This window comes from Cryptotermes secundus, unplaced genomic scaffold, assembly GCF_002891405.2.
Source record: "Cryptotermes secundus unplaced genomic scaffold, Csec_1.0 scaffold1148, whole genome shotgun sequence".
Lineage (NCBI taxonomy): Eukaryota > Metazoa > Arthropoda > Insecta > Blattodea > Kalotermitidae > Cryptotermes > Cryptotermes secundus.
This window is the reverse complement of record NW_019723322.1, coordinates 38,341-58,035: the sequence shown is the minus strand read 5'-3', so window position 1 is coordinate 58,035 and position 19,695 is coordinate 38,341. Positions and strand designations below refer to the sequence as shown.

At 40.2% G+C, this 19,695-nt stretch overlaps 1 protein-coding gene across 1 annotated transcript in view; it reads left to right on the top strand.

Moving 5' to 3' along the window:
* LOC111861859 (lachesin-like) overlaps window positions 1-19,458 on the top strand; it is a 631,469-nt gene extending 612,011 nt beyond the window's left edge. The window contains exons 5-6 of the mRNA XM_023846784.2: window positions 19,074-19,224; window positions 19,400-19,458. Coding sequence (XP_023702552.1) covers window positions 19,074-19,224; window positions 19,400-19,458 — 210 coding nt within the window. The remainder of the gene's footprint in view (window positions 1-19,073; window positions 19,225-19,399) is intronic.
* Window positions 19,459-19,695: the final 237 nt, after the last annotated feature.

Below are 19,695 nucleotides of genomic sequence, written 5' to 3'. Positions count from 1 at the left end.
AAACATATCTCTTAATACCACCTTAATACTGTTTGTTTCCTTTATTATGTTGGAGATTAAACAAACCTTACAAAATTACGCCTTTTCCACTGTTTATCTTTTGTATGGGTGGCTAACTGCTTCTCTCAGTCAAACGGAAGAACTGAGGTCGAAAGTGTTTGGGGATAAATCAACAAAGAACTGAGCGGCATCGCGGTAGTGTCACAGATGGGTTTTGTGATAAATATTTTAATCCCATAAATGCTAGGGATTTCTTAGCCANGTACTCGGAGAAAACCTGCCCCAGCACCACTATGTCCACCACAAATCCCAATTGACCAGACCCGGGATCGAACGCGGGCCGCCGCGGTGGGAAGCCAGCGACTAACCGCGTGAGCTATGGCGCGGCCATTTACATACTTACTCAACACTCAAAATGCAGTAAGATGGTGGTGATAGTAATAATGACGTAACGACAGGGAAAAATGGGCAAATATGGGCATAGTTCAGAACACACTTTAAAAACTAAACTTCTCGTTCTTATAAACTGGTGAAAATGTGAATCCCTCTTATCTACATTATCTATTTCTTTCCAGTAGAAGTCGATATAAAAGTTTGCTCATCAGCAGTCAAATAAGCAATCATGCCATGACGCTAGTATTTTTTTTGCACTTTCTCTACAGTCCCCTTGGGCCCTGGCCTCTGATTTTCAGTTTCATGATAATTTTACAAATGGTAGGACTCCTTGGACGAGTGATCTGCTCGTCGCAAGGCCTCTACCTAAACACAGGACAACACAAACTCAGAATAAACACATACACATACCAAACATTCATGTCTGAGTGAGATCCGGACCCACGATCCCGGCTTCAGAGCGAAAGAAGACAGTCCATGCCTTAGACCGCTCGGCTTCTGTGACCGGCTTGACGTTCGTATTACCCTTGCCATTTCGTAATATCAACAGCGCATAGAACATCTCAAAACCCCTCATTTTTAATCATGGAACACACGTCACAGGCTTCGGAATGAAATTCCAAGCAGGAACAAAGCCGAGTTGCTATATATACTTTTCTCATGGATAAAAACAGCGAAATGTATTTTTATAACCTCTTTCCTTTTTTAGGTTTTGCGTTACTTCTATACTATAAAATTTATTTCTTATCAATGGTCATCTTACTTTCTTGGTAGTGATCGTATCTTCACGATTTGTGTGTGTGACTACAGACGGGGTATCGATACGATATTGGATTTATTGACCACTCGGAACTACTCTTCACAGTCACTGACACGCATAGACTAGTGTTCTCAGTCTATTACAGTCTCCGTCAACCGCTTTATGTGAACAGCTTCTACCGAGGGAGATTTTTCAGCTTCCGGCACTCAGGATCTCTTATCACAGCCGCCCGTGCAGAACTCTTGTCTTCTGACAACTCACCTGTCTGGTTCCCAGGCTTGCGACCATGTGACAACAACCTCACAATCTTCTCTCCACGGACCGACTTCGAACTGACAACTGACAACTGAACACTCTCACTCACCAACCAACTACTTCACGGCAGTCTAGTCACTACGGAACTCGACTGATGTCCTCGTTATATATAACCTCGAGGCAGACTCAACAGAAAACACATCCTCCAACAATCCTTATATTATCATGGCGATTGTCTAGCGATAGACTGGGTACCGTTTCCGCGAATACGTGTTTCCCGACCGTTACCAAGCAGCTCATGTATCTTATCGCGATCGTTATATAGCAACGGTACTACACGTTACAAAATTGCCCTTAACCCTGATATTCATTTTTGTGTGAGTGGAGGGGGGTGTAGTAGCCCCGCTAGCTTCAGAGGCTGTACTTGAATCAACTACGCCTTTCGGGCCAGACATGCACATGAAGATATACTTTTTATGGATTAATCTTTAATTTTTACACAGGAAATGGAAACATAAACGATTCCCTTGTTCCTCAAAACACAAAAATATAGATAGAAACTGGAAGAAGAGAAATAAAATCTGCTTGAACACATTCGTTAGCGGAAGGAGAATATTAAGTAAATATGTACAAGATTTGCCGGTCACGGTAGCCGAGCGGTCTAAGGTATGTACTGTTTTCGCTCGCTTGGAAACCGGGATCGTGGGTTGGAATCCCACTCAGGGCATGGGTGTTTGTATGCGTTTTCCTGTGTTTGTGTACAGGTAGACGCCTTGCGACGAGCTGATCACCCGTCCAAGGAGTCCTACCGAATGTATAAAATCTAGAAAAACCGAAGTGAACGGAGAAGTTCATGGAGGTAGGCCTAGGCCCACTGGGGCTGTAGTGCCAAGGATAAAAAAAGATACAAGATTTGGACCGGTTCATGTGACTCAGGCCAAAGGCAAATGGCGGGTTATTGTGAACACAAAAAGACGGGGAATTTATTGACTAGATGGAAGACAACTAAGTTTGTTTGCTCCATAAAATTGGTATCTAGGAAAAGTATAAATGTAATTTCGTTAAATTAGTTTAAATAAATTCCGTTACGCGCGCTGTTGCTAACGTGTCCTGCATTCTTCTTTGAGGTCTGAATATTTCATTTACATGTTCCCTTGACTGTAATTGCTGTGGCGCCCACTAGTTACCACAATAACAATTTGTCATATATCAACTTGGGTCGCATTTTAATAGATTGTTGCTTTGTTCTAGAGTCTACTTGGGATTTCCTCTTGTTAGTGCGTGCCATATGATGGCATAATAAGAAGCCCGGCAAAACATTCACACACAAGCCTTCGTTGTCTTGCATACTGCCAGCTTACTTACAGTTAAATAAAACACTATGAAATGTCTTATTATTGAGAAACGTAATTAAACTTTTTGCAGCTAATAGAATAAGGTCGTTTATCGTCGACATTATCATCAGCGCCATGACAGTCTCCTCCTCTGTCACATAAGTATGTCATCAAATCCATTGGATTCCACTTATTGTAATCGCGGATAATGTTATCTTTCATGTATTGTTATCGAATTTATGGACTTCCGGTCAGATGTAAAATAGCACATAGAAAAATTACGTCTATTTTAATCAGAGCTTCGGATTTTTTGTTGTCTCTTGTTTGTCTTATCACGGTCTTCACGCATGTGCAGTAGAAGTGATTACGTAACATTTCGGTGTCTTCTTCAACACCGACTTGAGTATGAACGTTTTATTAATGACCACCTGAGAAAAGGCAATAAAGTAATCTTTAAAATAATTATTCTTATTCTTTATTTTAATGTTTTCTTTACTTGTTTTTAATGTTGTGTGTGGATTTCGAGAAACATTATGACTGTTTTATTTTTATTAATACATTTTCGAGGAAATATTGGATAGTCAAGTAAAATTGTTTTATATTGCCTGATTATAAAGTCTTCTCTCGTTCCGTTTCCTCCTTTTTATATACACATTTCCTTTCTTCATTAATGAACAACGCTGAGCGTCTGCATCCTTGTTTCATCTTATTGTTGTCAAACGTTTATATTTATCAACTAAGCTGTGTCCCATAGAAATCACAGTAACTGGCGTCCACTGTATTAGAAATGAGAACAGAATTTCGTAAAGGTCTGTGACAACGGTTGTCGCATGTTACCATGTTACCCAGTACTCACTGACCGGTGACTATACTAGATAAGCTGTATTCAACGTTCCTGGGCTGGGTTCTGTTCCCGCCTTCAGATGACTGTCATATGCTGACTGTGTCCCCCTCTTATCCACTACCAGCAGACTTTACTTAATTTCTGTTGTCAGCTTTCTTTAAATCTGTATTTGCACGCGCTCAAATATTAAGACGGACGTTGGAAAACGGAGGATGCTGGATTTAAGAAAATCACAAAAATTTACTTGGTTCATATTTTAGTCTCTTGGGCGTAAAGCGCGGCCGGCGCGTAAGGCTGACAACCTTACCGCCATCTTTGAGCCGATTGTCTAGATAATGTGGGACCCTCAAGGTCTCATAACCCTATGGGCCTTCGCGGCCTGGTACAGGGATAGATTTACTTTTTTTTTCTTGGATTATTATATTGGGTATATGGTAGGCTGATTACAGCAATTTGAAGGATTATTTCCCCCCCGATGATATACGCAGTATTTTTACTTCTGTCCTGAAACCAAGGAAACGTATTCTCATAAAATGTTGGTAACCACGTAGCAGACCTCACAATGTCATATCCCAGAAGACTATAACGTGAACTACTGCCGCTGTAAAGTCCTACATTTTATTCATATTTGGCTTTCAGTCTATATTTTCAGTGGGGTTAGTAGAACCTGTAGGTCTGTTAATGAAATCCGCTAATAGGAGTATAATTGCGTGTCGTATTTTTAGCAGCTGGCTGTCAATTTCCACAAAAGGGCACATAAGTATAACTCAGTCATAATTTCCATACCTCACCGCAGTCTAGAATTGGGTAAGAATTCATGCCAAAGAGGTTCATTACCTGGACCGGCACTCCTGTCACGATTTGTATGGGCGCGAGGAGGATTAATTGTTCACACGTAGCCTCCTGCCATCTTGGGTCAGAAAATTGGAGCCTCGTTGGCTGGAATAGTGAAGCCACTGGTTGCCAGGACTTTGCACCGTGAAGTCCTTCTTTGTTTTGCAGCATGACTCGTCGAACCGCTTTCACTGAACTGCATCAGACTTAGAGTAAAGGGTTGGATTTGAGAATGTTTCGCAAAAACGGATTGCGGGAAAGAAAAATACATAGGTGCCATTTTTGTTTAGATATTTAGACTAAGAAGAACTGTACATTAATAATTATATATCTTAGTTAGGCGTACTCATTTCTAAAACTTCTATTCAAGACCACGAACATTAAGTATCTGCTAATAAATGTGTTTCATGTTCCATGTTTTGACCGTTACTGGATCGTCTTCAGCGGGTACAATACTTGAAACATTAATTAATGAATTGTCATGTCAAATATCTTGTCGAAGATAGATCCCTTGTTCGTAACTTTTTGCATTTGGACTATTGCCCAGTTGGATAATTATCGCATAGTCATAGAGTAAAACTAAAAATGTAAATATTATATATGAAAGTAATAAAAGATTAATGTAACAGGTAAAAGTAAAGTGTAAGTTTAAGTTTAGGGTAAAATATAGGTAAACTGTAGAAAATGAATTTGTACCTACTTATGCTATATATGTGTTTATATACATATTGATTACTTAGCGATTATGAACTTCTGTGTTATTGTATCGCCTCGTTATTAATTAAGCATATGAAACTCTTCCGTTGAAATACTGAAATTAATTGACTTAGAAGAATTGTAATATCGACGAAGTAGCAATAGCTTAACCTCCTCCTTTATTTTTTTTTGGGGGGGGGGATGTGTTTATATACATATTGATTACTTAGCGGTTATGAACTTCTGTGTTATTGTATCGCCTCGTTATTAATTAAGCATATGAAACTCTTCCGTTGAAATACTGAAATTAATTGACTTAGAAGAATTGTAATATCGACGAAGTAGCAATAGCTTAACCTCCTCCTTTATTTTTTTTTGGGGGGGGGGATGTGTTTATATACATATTGATTACTTAGCGGTTATGAACTTCTGTGTTATTGTATCGCCTAGTTATTAATTAAGCATATGAAACTATTCCGTTGAAATACTGAAATTAATTGACTTAGAAGAATTGTAATATCGACGAAGTAGCAATAGTAACCCCCTCCTTTCTTTTTTTGGGGGGGGGATGTTCTGTACCAGGTCATTGAATCCTTGAGGTTTTCTTAATTGTATATGGAGTGAAGTATAGTTCTAAATTTCCTTTACTTTTTGTTTGATGGTGAGGTGTTATGTGATTGTATGTGATAATTTTTCTACGTTGTTCTGTAGATATTTGCTATTATGACTATAGTTATATGTTGTGTCGTAGTGTACTTGAAGTTATGTTCTGAGAAACTGAGGATTAAATAAAGAAGCAAACACTGGATAGTTGTGCTAATGATCTTAAATAGAATTTCTGTTTATTAAAACCAAAGACTACTGAGTTCTCATACTTTACATTACACAGTTTCCAGTTGAATTAAATATTTCGGGCATGGACTCATATGTTCTTAGAGTCATCATATTTATAATGTTGATATATACAAACATTTTCGTATAGAATTAATTTTTATGTTCATAATCCATCTCCATACAAAATTTCCCTTCTTTGGTTCAGTTGTTGCTACCATCATATGGAAAGCTACAGCGGATTTTGTGCTGCGCCATGTTGCTAGTTTACATTTTATGAAACAGTTGCCGAAGATGCGTGTGTTGGAAGATCTATTTTATGAGGACACACTTTTTAGGAACATGCATTAATGATGATCATCTGAATGTTTATGAACATTTGTCACTTGGGTTAGAAGATACAGACTTGCGGAGACGCGGATATGGTGATGCCATGCGTACTATAAAAACAAACTAGATACCCATCTTTCGCTCCATTTTTATCACATCCGGTTTTATATTATTCTCCCCTCTGTGCCTAAGTCTTCTCTTTACGTTTTCGCCCGAAATATTGGCCTGGTACTGTATGCATTCCATACCGTTTATTGAGTCCCATGGTTCATTACCATGATCACAAGCGGCCGTCAGTGGATCCTTTCCTGAGCCAACTTAATCCATTCCACATCTTCACATCCAGTTAATTAATGATCCATTTTCATATTACTGTCTTCTTCTAAGGCTATTACACTATAATTCTCTAGACATTTCTCGTCTCTTTAATGCGTGCTAATACCCCGCGCAACATACCTTTGTTGATCTGATGCTTTTAGTCATATTTGGTAGAGGCTATAATGATGAATGTCCTCTAACACGAAGCAGTAATGCTGGTATCTAGCCGCAAGGTCATGTGTAATGTTGTACGGACCTCTGGCACCTCGAACTCTGTCAGTGTGGAGACCTAACACCCAGTAGACAGTGTTTAACAATTTGATTGTCATGTCGTTTCCATGTGATTCGCGCAGGTATTGTGTTTTGTTCATGGACCGTGGCAGAGGTCTGGTTGCGTCATGATGGCTTCCCCAAAGCTATACGTTTGAACAATTGAGCAGTAACAATGGATACTGCTCTATGATGCCGCGCGTCGTGGGCACAATGTTGTGGGACATTCAATAGTTGTGGCAGTTTCACTTAGTGAGAGCGGTTTAATGATCAGTTAATTCATCACCTTCGTGTAAGTACCCGAGCAACATGTCGTAATCTGGAACATGGACTTAGTTTATCCTTATTATTAAAGCATCCATCAATAAAGGAACAATATTTTTTTAATATAAAATATCTAAAATATATTTCTCACTAAAAGTGCAGCTTTAATACTTTGCGATGTTGTTAAAATCATGAAATGTCATTAAGACAGATTATTATGACCTTACATAGGAAATAATATACGTACATGCTGGGGGCACGCATTAGCATAACTGGATGAGGTACTGTGCTGTAGCCGGAAGGTCGCAGGTTCGAGTCCCGATGAGATGAATATTATCAATTGACGTAACCCTTCCAGCGGCACTATGACCCTGGGTTCGACTCAGCATCTAACAGATATGAGTACTAGGAATCTTCCTAAGGGGTAAAGGGCGGCCGTCGTGTAAGGCTGACAACCTTACCGCCATCGTGAGCCGATTGTCTAGAAAATGTGGGACCCTCAACGTCTCACAACCCTATCGGCCTTCACGGCCTGGTACAGGGACAGCTACGTACATGGCGTGTGATGTGTTACACGTAAAGCTTTCTCGGATGAGTAACTCGATAAGATTCGAGTTCCTCGAGTTGCAGGAAATTATCGTTCCAGAGTTCCTTCTGTCTCCCCACCCCATCGTTGGTCCGAACATCCATCCATTCCATCCAACCGGTCATTACTCAGTCCGACCGTCAGTTTTATTTCACGGTACTGTTCCTAGCTCCAATCAAAGTTTCTAATTCTTAACAAAACTCTAAATTTTACTTTGTTATTAATAAGGTTACCATATAAAGACAGTCTGTCTACGTATATGTCTGTTTACCTGTCTGCCTATCTATCTCTGTATCTTCATCCATCTACTTGCTTCTCTATTCGTCTGTCTGTCTGTGTTTCCTCCGTTCTTATGAATGAAGTGCTGGAAAAATTCTTCAGTTTAAATCACGCTGTCAGCCTTCCGCAGCCTGGGCTCTTTCAGTGTGACCCGTAGTCCGCAAGGTGCGATTGCACCGCGTAGTGCGAACGAAGTGCTGGAAATGCAAGGCGATGCTGAACATAAATTTCACATTATATTGAATACATAAAGGGAGTCTGACGGAATGATTGCCTCACGATAGAGCTTCCCTCGGAACAATTTATGAGGGACATATATTTCTTGTATGATATATGTAAATACATGAAATTGAAAAGAGTATTCAGTGCCCTTGGTTCGATCCTGTTTTATTGCAGAAATATTCTCATATATTATATTGCTTGGAACCACAAGTATGTATAATTCATTTTCATTTTTAAATATAGTTAAGTGTCTTCGATATTGTTCTTGGTATTATATATCTGTTCATATAAATGCCCATTTCGTAAGGTTTAAGTACCTGTCAGACCTTCTGTGGCATACTGTGAGTGTATCTGCTATTATGTGTGAGCTCATGTATCGTCACACAACTGGATAAACAGCATTTGATAAAACTTGGCATTGTAAACAGTTATTAAGCATATTTTAGAAATAATATTTTTCTAAATTTGCTAAGGTGGCATAGAGCACATTTTAAAAATTAGAATTTTATTTTAATTTGTTAAGTTGGTGCAATACATTATCTGAAATCCTACTAAATTAAGTAGCCAATTGATAACAGGACCCAAGAATTTAATGCAGTTGACGAGAACAGTCTCTAGTAGATTCCATTCTTTCGAAGTTCGATTCAGTCTGCATTCGGGTCATCTGCATTCTGATTCTGTTTTAGTGGTGGTCGCTTTGCAGGAATTTCGTGACCCATCTTCTAATGTTTTGCACCTTCCTTGATCTGACTAATCAAATAAAACTGCTTTACGAATGTACATGAGAAACTTTCTCTTATATAGAATGAGGATTGAATAGAAACCCGTCCTAGAGCGAATACCAGTGGTCAAAGTTTAATAGAAACTTCTCAGAGAGCAATTATTTTAAAATAGTATTCAGACGAGACAAGTGCCCAGTGCACTATTTGCATGTATTACGGCTTCAACCAAATGTTTCGTTACCAGCTTCATGTCGCTGTGCTGACAGGGCTCCTCTAATATGATTGCATTGGAGGGTTTGAAATATCCTTCTTGAAATTTAGATCTCACATCACCGCCCCACTCTTTTAATATCTTTTCTGAATACGTCTCACTGCTATATACATCCTGTACATCAGACCTGTTTCAGTTCTGCTGAGGTCACATCTCATGCCATCCACTACATATACTACATTCCCATAGTTTCTTGTTTTAGACAAGAAGTTTTGGGGAAAACTAATCGGCTACTTTCCTCTGATGCGACACGAACCTCATGGAAAATGACACGTCCAAAAATTCTTCTGTTATTGCAGGTCTATTCTATGGCGAGGTGAAGTTTTACCGAGCAGTTTCCTAGCAAAAGTAGGTGGATACGCATAAGGACACAGGCTGATGGTCGGGATTTACGAAGTACGCCGTTAAGATGGACTTACGTGCTATATCAAGTTTTATAAACATTGGTTGAGGCATTCAAAAGCTGATAAGGGAATATACAGACACGCACACAGCATGGTGATCTCATAAGCCTAATTTTATTTTTTCTTCAAAGTAAGGAAAGTAGGCTAAAAACCCAACTTAGTGTCTAGAAAGAAAAAGGATTCTCATGCAATAAGTTTATGGGGCATGTGATATAATGAGTGTGAATTGAACGTTTGGTATAATGTCAGATCGTAACATATGTCTTTCGACTGCAATGAAATTTATGACACTTCGGACTGAAACTTTGTTGAATATGTTACTTTTTTGGACCGAAATCTAAGTACCAAATAAAAGGAAACATCATTGGAAGATAAATACGTGGGTTTGGCTGCAAATACGCAACAAGGAAATACTGATGTGCCTCTCCATGTCTCTTGTCTAGAATTCAGGACAGAACATGACCGAAACATAGAAAATAAGACCATCTAAAGTGGGGTGAATTAGAGATATTAAAAGGTAGGAAGAACTCAAAGTGTGATTTCCAGAATTTAAAAGGAAATGCGAGAAAATTTTCCTCTTATTCAGTTAAAAATCTGTTGTCTTCCCATTAACGTAGCATTATAATACACACATCTCCAATTTTATATGAAGAGTATGTTCTGGGATGTGATACCATGTATTCTTGTAGAAGTTTACCAACATTTCCGAACAGCGTTTGTAAAGTTCCGCCGAACCAAACGGTGTCAATGAGAAATTCTCTGTTTATTGAAGTGTGATATTTGTACCGTTGATTAGTAATGTTAACGATAGATTTGGAACTGGAGTTAATTAACATTATAACAAAGAGGGACGAAAAATCAATTCTTCCTTCCTGAAATGGGCAGACTGTGTTAAACTGTTCCATTCCTTGCGTTAAAATAAAAAAAAAACATAATTAAATACACGCATTAACTTGGTCTGAGAAAGATTTAATTCACTAGTAACAAAAAACGGTGATAATCAAATCTGATAATTGGTTTTGTAACGATTGAAATGTGCGCATTGTATTCATGAGGGAAGAGTGACGTTGAAGGGGGTGAGGGGAGGACTAGAAGTTCTCTGAACTCATGGCTTGTAGCGTCCACTGAGATTTAAAAGGGATGAGATGTTAAAACTTTTCCCGAACTTCGTCCTTAGGGTGCTTCTGAAATAAGATTCGATACAAGGTTCGAAGCTTATCATGTCCAATCGATCACTTAGGAGAGTGGGCTGACCTTATATATACGTTAATATGATGGATTATGATAACACGCTACGACACTATGTATAGTAGCTAAGGTTTCCACGACAAAACACATTTTTTAGATGCAACTTTGTAAAGGTGCCAAATGTACAGATCATTGTTAGCCTTTCCTAAGAAGTATTTCGATGGAATGAAAGTTTAATGAGATACTAATAATTCCTTGCTCAGGATAATGTGATGTCTGACAACGTGTTTTACTTTGCAAGTATGTATTTGTATATATTCCGCCTTAGCGGAGGCTGGACCAGAGGCCCGTTTCGAATTTAATGGAACTGCTCCTTTCATATTGCCGTAGGTCTTCCATTCGAAACTCGGTTTGTACCGCTCGCAAAAGTATCCTTTCGTGTCCGAGACTGTGTCAGCGCTTTCCTGCTCTTTGAAAAGAAAAGGCGGCAAATCTTGTCGACACATCACGAAAAGTACTTATTAAATATCCCGTGAAGCATTTCAGTTTTCTTCACATGACATCTATAACGTAGTTAGTTGAAGAAGTATGCTACAAGCCGGAAGGTCGAGGGCTCGAGTCTCGATGAGGTGGATGTTTTTTTTTTTTACCTAATCCTTCCAGCCGCATTATGACCCTAAGGTCGAGTCAGTATCTAACAGAAGTGAGTTCCAGGAATATTCCTGAGGGTAAAGGGCGGCCGGCGCATATGGCTGACAACAATACTGCCATCTGTGAGCGGATTGTCTAAAGAAAATGTGAGAGCCTCGACGTCTCACAACCCTATGGGCCTTCACGGCCTGTTATAGGGATAGCTTTACCTCTTTAAAGTAGTAACAAAGAAGCATGTCTGAATGTTTGCATGAAATACCTATATAATATACCGCCGTGTAGTCCATCGGAAGGCAGCTGACTTTACTGAGGTGCGCATGTGGAGATGTGCTTTCCTCTCAGTTTCCCGCCAGCTTATACTGGTATCTTGTTTATTCTTCTCCGCAACCGTGAAAATGGGGGCGATAGATAGAATTCTAATAGTACGTAGTCCACAACGTCTGTTTTCCATATTCCTCCCGACACATCATTTATGATTTCTCTGTAATTTCTCATTCCAGATTTACTGCCTTTAGAGTTTTTTTTTTCGAAATTATTTAACGTGTGCTGTTAGATAACCCATGAAAAGTATCCAAACTGGAATTAATGTGAGCTTCACTTCGCAGAGTTTGACCGTCCCAGGTTTCTCACATGTTACGAGTATGTAGACTTTTAAATTCTCGATTCAGCCGTAATAAGTGAAATGATTTATGAAAAGATCCCGTGTGGAGGTGGGCTAGAATAGCTCCAATGGAGGCCTGGGAGACGTTGAAGGCGACGGAAAAGGAACCCAGTGCCTGGGGGTATGACTAGACCACCCTCTCACGGGGGGACATAAATAAAGGAATCTGGCACTCCTAGTTGGGAGTTCGGTGCAAGGCTGACGACCTTGCTCTGTAAAAAATACTGTTGCCAAATTCAAAGAAGTGAAAACCAGTTCAAATCTGGCAGAATTTTCGGAGGAAACCTGTGGCTCAAAAAGGGCAGTTGTGCCAGTGACGAATTATGAAAATATGAGGGCAGATCTTGTCCGTATGTGCATCACTAGGTGTGCTAGGTTAAGTTAGTTAAAATACCCGTGTTTGTTGCTACTCATGGATGGTCATTACTAAGTCATTTGGTAGGGCACTCCTGACATTAAGCAATTAATTGGATGTTGGATGGGGCCGTGTGGTCCCACTGCGCAACCCTGCAGTGTATAACTGAAGTGTGTGACGTTAGCAGCAACATAATTAATTGCTTACTACAGGTAATTAGCAGCAGGGGCGATGGCGGTGCTGCTAGTCCAAATTGCTTGTTCTGGCACCTCCCCCCCCCCTTTTGAAACTTCTGTTAGAATGGCTACTTTGGACAAGGGATCCACACATTTGCCCCATATTCACTCGTGTAGAATCTGTATGAATATCGTTTTATTTCCTCGTCCAAAGGCTACGCTTCTGCCTACTCCAAGGCGGCGAATGGACTTGTAGGGTCTGTGTATGTTCTTCACGCTGCTATTTACAAGTTGGACACGATGCTTAACGTTCAACTGCCGTTATGTCTACTGTCTTGCATGCATTTGTTTCTCACTTTAAAGGTTCGGCCACACAGAGCGCTACGTACGCTATGTTCGCTATACGAACAGAAAAATATCTCCCTTTATTGCCAATGTGACTGGCCACACAGACTTCCGTACGCTACGTACACTATGTTCCCTATGTTAGCTGCGTCGCAGAGTGTACACAGCGTACATAGTGTACGTAGCGAACATAGCGTAGCGCTCTGTGTGGCCGAACCTTTAGACAGGCGACCCTTTGTACGGGAACAGATTGTACATATTAATATATACAGAGTTTAACCGCCAGCAGACGTACGCATTCTTCGTGCAGATTATGGTTTCTTTCCTCAGTATCAAAATGCGTGCAAGTTAAAATTTAAAGGAAAAAAATAACCCTGTAATAAGTTATTCATTCACAGTTAACACCTGGTCATCATCTATTTTGTTCCTTAGTGCAAATGCAAGGGAATTAAACAAGCAGAACCTTATCTTTGGAATTGGAACTCTGACCATTAACCTGTTACCTGTTGTCACGTGTAAGAGTGACTATCGACGGAGGTTTGGATTGGCGAATCAATTTATTGGTTATTCATAAGTCGTTACTACGATTAATTATAATGCTCTAAGAATTACTGTAATTATAACCCATAAATAACATCTTAAACATCTGCTTACACTAGTCGATGCCAGGTAACATATCTCAACAATGGCTATTCCTCTGTAGTTTTCCCTGTCCGTTTCCTGGCAAAGGATTTTAACACAGGAACTATACCTATCACACTCCAAATATCACAGCACTACAGCACACATAAAGTCTTCAAATCACACGTTAAGTCCTCACAGGCCGTCTTCTTATTCTTCTTCTCGTAGCTATGTCCTACCGAGAAATGACTGACTCCTAGCGCCTGTTTTCTTCAACATAACTCCTCTGCACGGATCCCACGGAAAACATCGTCTTCTATTGTTAAGGATGCATGTTTACAGCTTCATTGTCTAGCAACAGTCGTCCTACTGTTCCGCGCGTTTGTTTCTGCGGGAACGTGTTTACCAAACCGTTGCTTAGCAATGGGTTTAGTTGTAGCAGTATAAAATACCATAACCGCTTGATATTTTAATCCGTAATACACGGAATACAAATTAGTTGTTTATGGTACATATTGAGTACATATATACAGTATAATGATGACAACGGACGAAAAACTATACTGTCTATCCCAAAAGTGAAAATTTTAAAGTCACCCGCAAGGAAATGTATGGAGCATGCAGTAAATTATATAGAATCATTGAATTGTTCTTTGTACTGAAGAAGATAATGAAGAATTCTGTCTTCTAGCATTCGTTACCGTCTAAACTATTAAAATTTATCGACGTATTGGAGTAACTTAGTGCTTCCGTCTACATTTCTGACGAGACAATGCCGACCGTGTGACATTAAAATATTCAGTCATGAAATAGGAAAAGAGGAGAGAGCACTGCAATTAAGATATATACAAAAATTCATAAATATAAACACCAGGATAAATTAAATTTAACTCATGTAGTTCAAAAATTCAGAAATTAGAATTAGAAACGCATTCCCAAAGCATATATCCTCGTCTTCTCTTCGCCGTAGCCTCCTCGGATATCGTTTACACAAGATACAGTGTAGAAGATATATCATAATATATCAAGGAGCTTTCTATTCCGTCCGCCATAAGAAATAAAGGATTAAAAGAATACTAACAGGATACGCATGGACACAACAGAAAGAACAACCGGTCACTTGGAATACACGTTACATACACCACATATTAAAAAATATATAACTGAAACTACGATAAGAGAAGCACAGTTTCCTGAACTCTAATTTTTAATACCTGATTATGATCATTAGTCGAAACATGTAGTATTTTTTTATCTTAAAAATTATATGCTGTGTAAAACTTATAAAGTGAATAATATTTTATAAATTCTACAGAAAGACGTGTTGCACGTGAGACGTTGGAACCAGTAAGGTTTGATACTAAGTGATGTGCAGCAGGATGCTTTAATATTGTAACGGATTTGATCAGCGCGTTGCCAGGCAACAGCTCTGTAAACATAGTTCGTTTCTAAGTTACGCAACAATGGAGGAGGATGTGTTCTCCGTGCAGGCGGTGACGTCACATTATAAGATAGCGATCACGTGATATGTGTTTACTGTTTATTGATGCCCGTCCCTCGGCTATATAAGTGAGCAGAATTCCTAAGCTGGTGTAGAAAATTTAACATGTAAAATGTCAATGTCCTCTACATTATGACAAATGACTTACTACTACATAAAATGACTCTGACCAAAGACAGACCCGTCCTCTCGTCAGAGAGGGCGCCCCACAATAACAAGACCACAACAGTCAAACAGTAACAAATATGTCGTCATAAGCCCCAGATGGGGCTCGACACCAAGACTGACTGAGAGACCGTCAGTCGCAATGAGACTTTGGCTTCGAAACTGGCAGAAATAGTCGCGGTGGAAGCACGCGAACAGAGCGAATTGCGACTAGGAGTACAGAAGAGTACAGGAGGGCGGCCTGTGAGGATTTAACGTGTGATTTGAAATTACAAATTTATGTGTAATATTTGGTGTGTATGATTCAATGAGACTGTTGTAGCTCCAGTGTCATAAATCCGTGAAGACTAGTGGAGATAGGCAGAAGAGATTAGTATTGAGTAATTGTAAATTGTGTAAAGCAGCAATATTGTAAGAATCAATTGCAGTTACGACCTCTAGGTTATTAATAAATGCAATTACCAATCCAAATCCGTGTCTTAGTCACCCAAACGTGCGACAATATATTAGTAACGATTTATATTGTTACAAATTAGTAGTAACTATAGACGGTGTATGGATTGGAAATGGATTTATTGACAACTTATGCACACCAATTGGAACTACAAATAATTACAGCGCCATTGCTGATCTCAACATCTTAAGAATCACTACACGCTAAGTTTTTCCATAGACTGCTGTGTCTCCAGCAGCCGTTCCCTGGCAACAGCTTCTAACGGTGAAGATTCTTCAGCTTACCGCGCTCAAGTTGTTGCTCTCAGGTGAATATCCTGCAACTGAACTCTTGACAACTGGCAACTCAGCTAGAGCTCCATCTCTTCTCAGCGTCCTCTGCAGAGATCGACTCATCTGCTAACCCTCAACTAATTGGATCCCAGGCTGGCGGCCATTTCACGTCAACCTCAGAGTCTTCTCTTCACAGGCTGACTTTCAACTGACAACTGAACTCTCTCACTCACCAGCAGCTTTTTCACATCATTTCACTCAATTGAACTGACAACTCCTGACAGGTCAAAGTCAGTCACATTGCAACTGACGGCTAGTCAGTCAGTCAGTTAAGTCTTGGTGTCGAGCACCCTCCTGGGGCTCATGACCAGATATTTATTGCTGTTTGATAGTTACGGTCTTATTCTTCTGGGGCGCCCTCTCTGACGAGAGGACGGGTCAGTCTTCTGTACATGCTTGCCAGCGCAGGCTTTCTCAGGTCCGAGTCCCTTGGGACTCGCGACCATATTTTACTGTCTCATATTCGAGACTTCGCTTTTCGTCGCCTCCTACGACTCACAGCGTCACGGTGGAGGTATTCGACCCCGCCTCCACAAGGGTATATTCCACCTCACTCTCTGACAAGTCCAAGTCTCAATGCGACTGACGGTCAGTCAGTCAGTAAGTCTTGGTGTCGAGCCCCATCTGGGGCTCATGACCAGATATTTATTACTGTGTGGATTTTACGGTCTTGTTTTTGTGTGGCGCCCTCTCTGACGAGAGGACGGGTCTTCCATTTGTATATGCTGCTGGCTCTTGCTAGTGCAGTCTTTCTCGGGTCCGAGTCTCTTAGGACTCGCCACCATATCTCTGACATCTTGACTCACCCTTCTTATAAGATTTCGGCGCGAACCACATAGAAAAAACCTTTCAATTGTTATAGTCCAACAATATCTCGATTGTTGAATGTGTTTCCATTGCCGCGGGAACCCATTTAGTGAACATTTGCCTAGCGATAGCCCGGGTATTTTGACGTGTTTACCGGCCGTTACCAAGCAACGCGTGTTCATTCTCGCGATCGTTACATAGCAGCAGTTATACACGCTACCATATGTTATATTGGATTGCAAACATAACGACTGTGCGAACCTATGAGGTTACGTTCGGAAAATTTGTGTTGTTCGATATGGGCACCAATGGATATTGTGCACACAAATTGTTTACTAAATTGTATAATTGTCAATCCGTTCTTGAAAAACTTTCCACTTATATGAACGCATTTTCGAATAAAAGAGGCATCATAAATCTTTCCATAAATTCATGTTTGTTTTCAATTGAATCAACACACTCCTTCATGTGACGTAAATTGAATTTTCAACTGGTGTGCTTACTGGATATAGAATGAAAAGAAAATTTCTGAAGAAGAAATATAGCTTGCTACGTTTTCCTCTTGCCAGCATCAAAGAAGAGTCTTGTCTGTTGTATAGGAATTATTTATCACAGTTCTTCGTAGAAAGGTTGATTTATGAACCGGAAATCCGCGAGGGCCCGCACCTTCCTAACGCTTTTCGGTTTACCATTCCTGTTTAAAAAACGTTTGATAAGACACGCAAATGATTCTTCGGAATTTAAAATTAAACCTCTTCACCTCAGATATTAAATCGGATGATTCGTATGTGACACAGTTCAGATATTTGGGGACGACTCTAACAAATCAAAACATGATTCGGGAGGAAATTAAGAGGAGATTGAACTCTGTTAATGCTTGCTACCAGTCAGTCCAGAACCATTTTGTCTTCTCGTCTGCTGTCTAAAATCGTAAAAATTGGAATATATAAAACTATAATTTTGCCTGTGGTTCTGTATGGATGTGAAACTTTGTCTCTGACTTTAAGGGAGGAACAGACTGAAGGTGTTTGAGGACAAGGACCGAAGAGGGATGAAGTGACAGGAGGTTGGAGAAAACTGCATAATGAGGACTTCATAACTTCTATTCGTCTCGAAGTATGATTAGAATGATCAAGTTAAGGAGGATGAGATTGGGAGGGCATGTAGCACGAATGGGTAGAGGAGGAATGCATATAGGATATTAGTGAAAAAGCCGGAAGGAAGGAGACCACTTGGAAGATCGAAACGTAAGTGGGTGGACAATATTAAAATAGATCTTAGAGAGATAGTATAGCTGGTGTGGATTGGATTGATCTGGCTCAGGATAGTAACCAGTGTATGGCTCTTGTGAACACGGTAATAAAGCTTCGGGTTCCATAAAATGCTGGGAAGTTCTTGACTAGCTGGAGAATGGGCAGCTTCTCAAGTAGGGCTCAGCTCCGTGAGTGAGCGAGTGTCATATCTATCAATCTGTGATGTGTAAGAAACGTTTCTTGCTTGAAATACGTAATTATACAAGCGAATGCTAACTTGCTGGCCGGATCGGTCACAATTATCTTGAGGAAACAGTAAATGAAAATGTAAGAGTAACATTTCTACTGCTCCTCTTCTGTCATCCGCGGGTGTACGTTTAGCGTTTCTTTTCTTTCCTTGCTTTCTTTTTTCCTTCCTTTGTGTCCTATTTTGTGTCGTTTCTCTTTCAGAATCGCCTTTCTTCCTTGTGGTATAATTCTTTGAACTTCTGTACCTAACACCATGCGTTACAGTCCTCAGTGAGACCCACATAGTCGCAGAAATTGAAAAGAAATTTCCCATCATATGGATAGTAGTTCAAAAGAGGACCAAGCCCTAAGCCACACGAGTACACATAGATCCTACATATTTAAAGTGCATTTTCATGCTGTGGTGTCTTCACCCATTGGGGTGGTTTTTAACGTAAGGTTTTCCCATCCAAGTGTTGCACACCCTATGCATGCCTGGTCTATTCTCCCCACATTTCATCTTCTTGATATTTTCACTTTAATACTTGGTGTGAGGCAGATTTTCGTTTCTAGTGTTCTTCACTGGCACTGGCGACGGATGAAGCCACAGTACACGTGACTGCTGAGCTCCTGAACCGTCAGTTCTAATGAAAAACATTAAAGTGTGTGGGATTTTCTGAAGTTTTGTGTATCTGGCGGGCTCTGATATTCAGTCGTTTCCAGGACAACCTGCTACCAACGGGAGAGAAGGCAATAGAAGGGTTCTCCATCACGCTGGAGAAGGTGGACAGGCACCAGGCGGGTGTGTACCAATGCACTGCAGCTAACGGCGTCGGAGAGCCCGTCACAGTGGACATGCAGCTGGACGTGCTCTGTGAGTACCACCAAATTACGAAACTTCTCACTAACTGAAATTTGAGGTCATGAAACAACGGAATTACGAAACAAATGTAGTTTTATGTTAAAAATTATTTCGATAGTCTTTTCTTCTTCATACTATAGGATACGTGTGTTAATAGCATCAGCTTAATTCTGTTCTGTTTTTTCAGATCACAGATCTCCTGAGGAATATGTATCTGTTTATATCCAGGAGTATGTGGAAAAATAGTATTAAAAAAGTGAAGGTATCCTTGTAACAGGCCGTGGAGGCCCGTAGAGTTCTGAGATGTCGAGGTTCCCACATTTTCTGGAAAATCGGCTGATAGATGGCGGCAAGGTTGTCAGCCCTAGGCGCCGGCGACCCTTTACCCCCAAGAACATTCCAAGAATATTCCTGGGACTCATTTCTGTTAGAGGCTGAGTCGACCCAAGGACCATAGTGCGGCTGGAAGGGTTAGGTCAATTG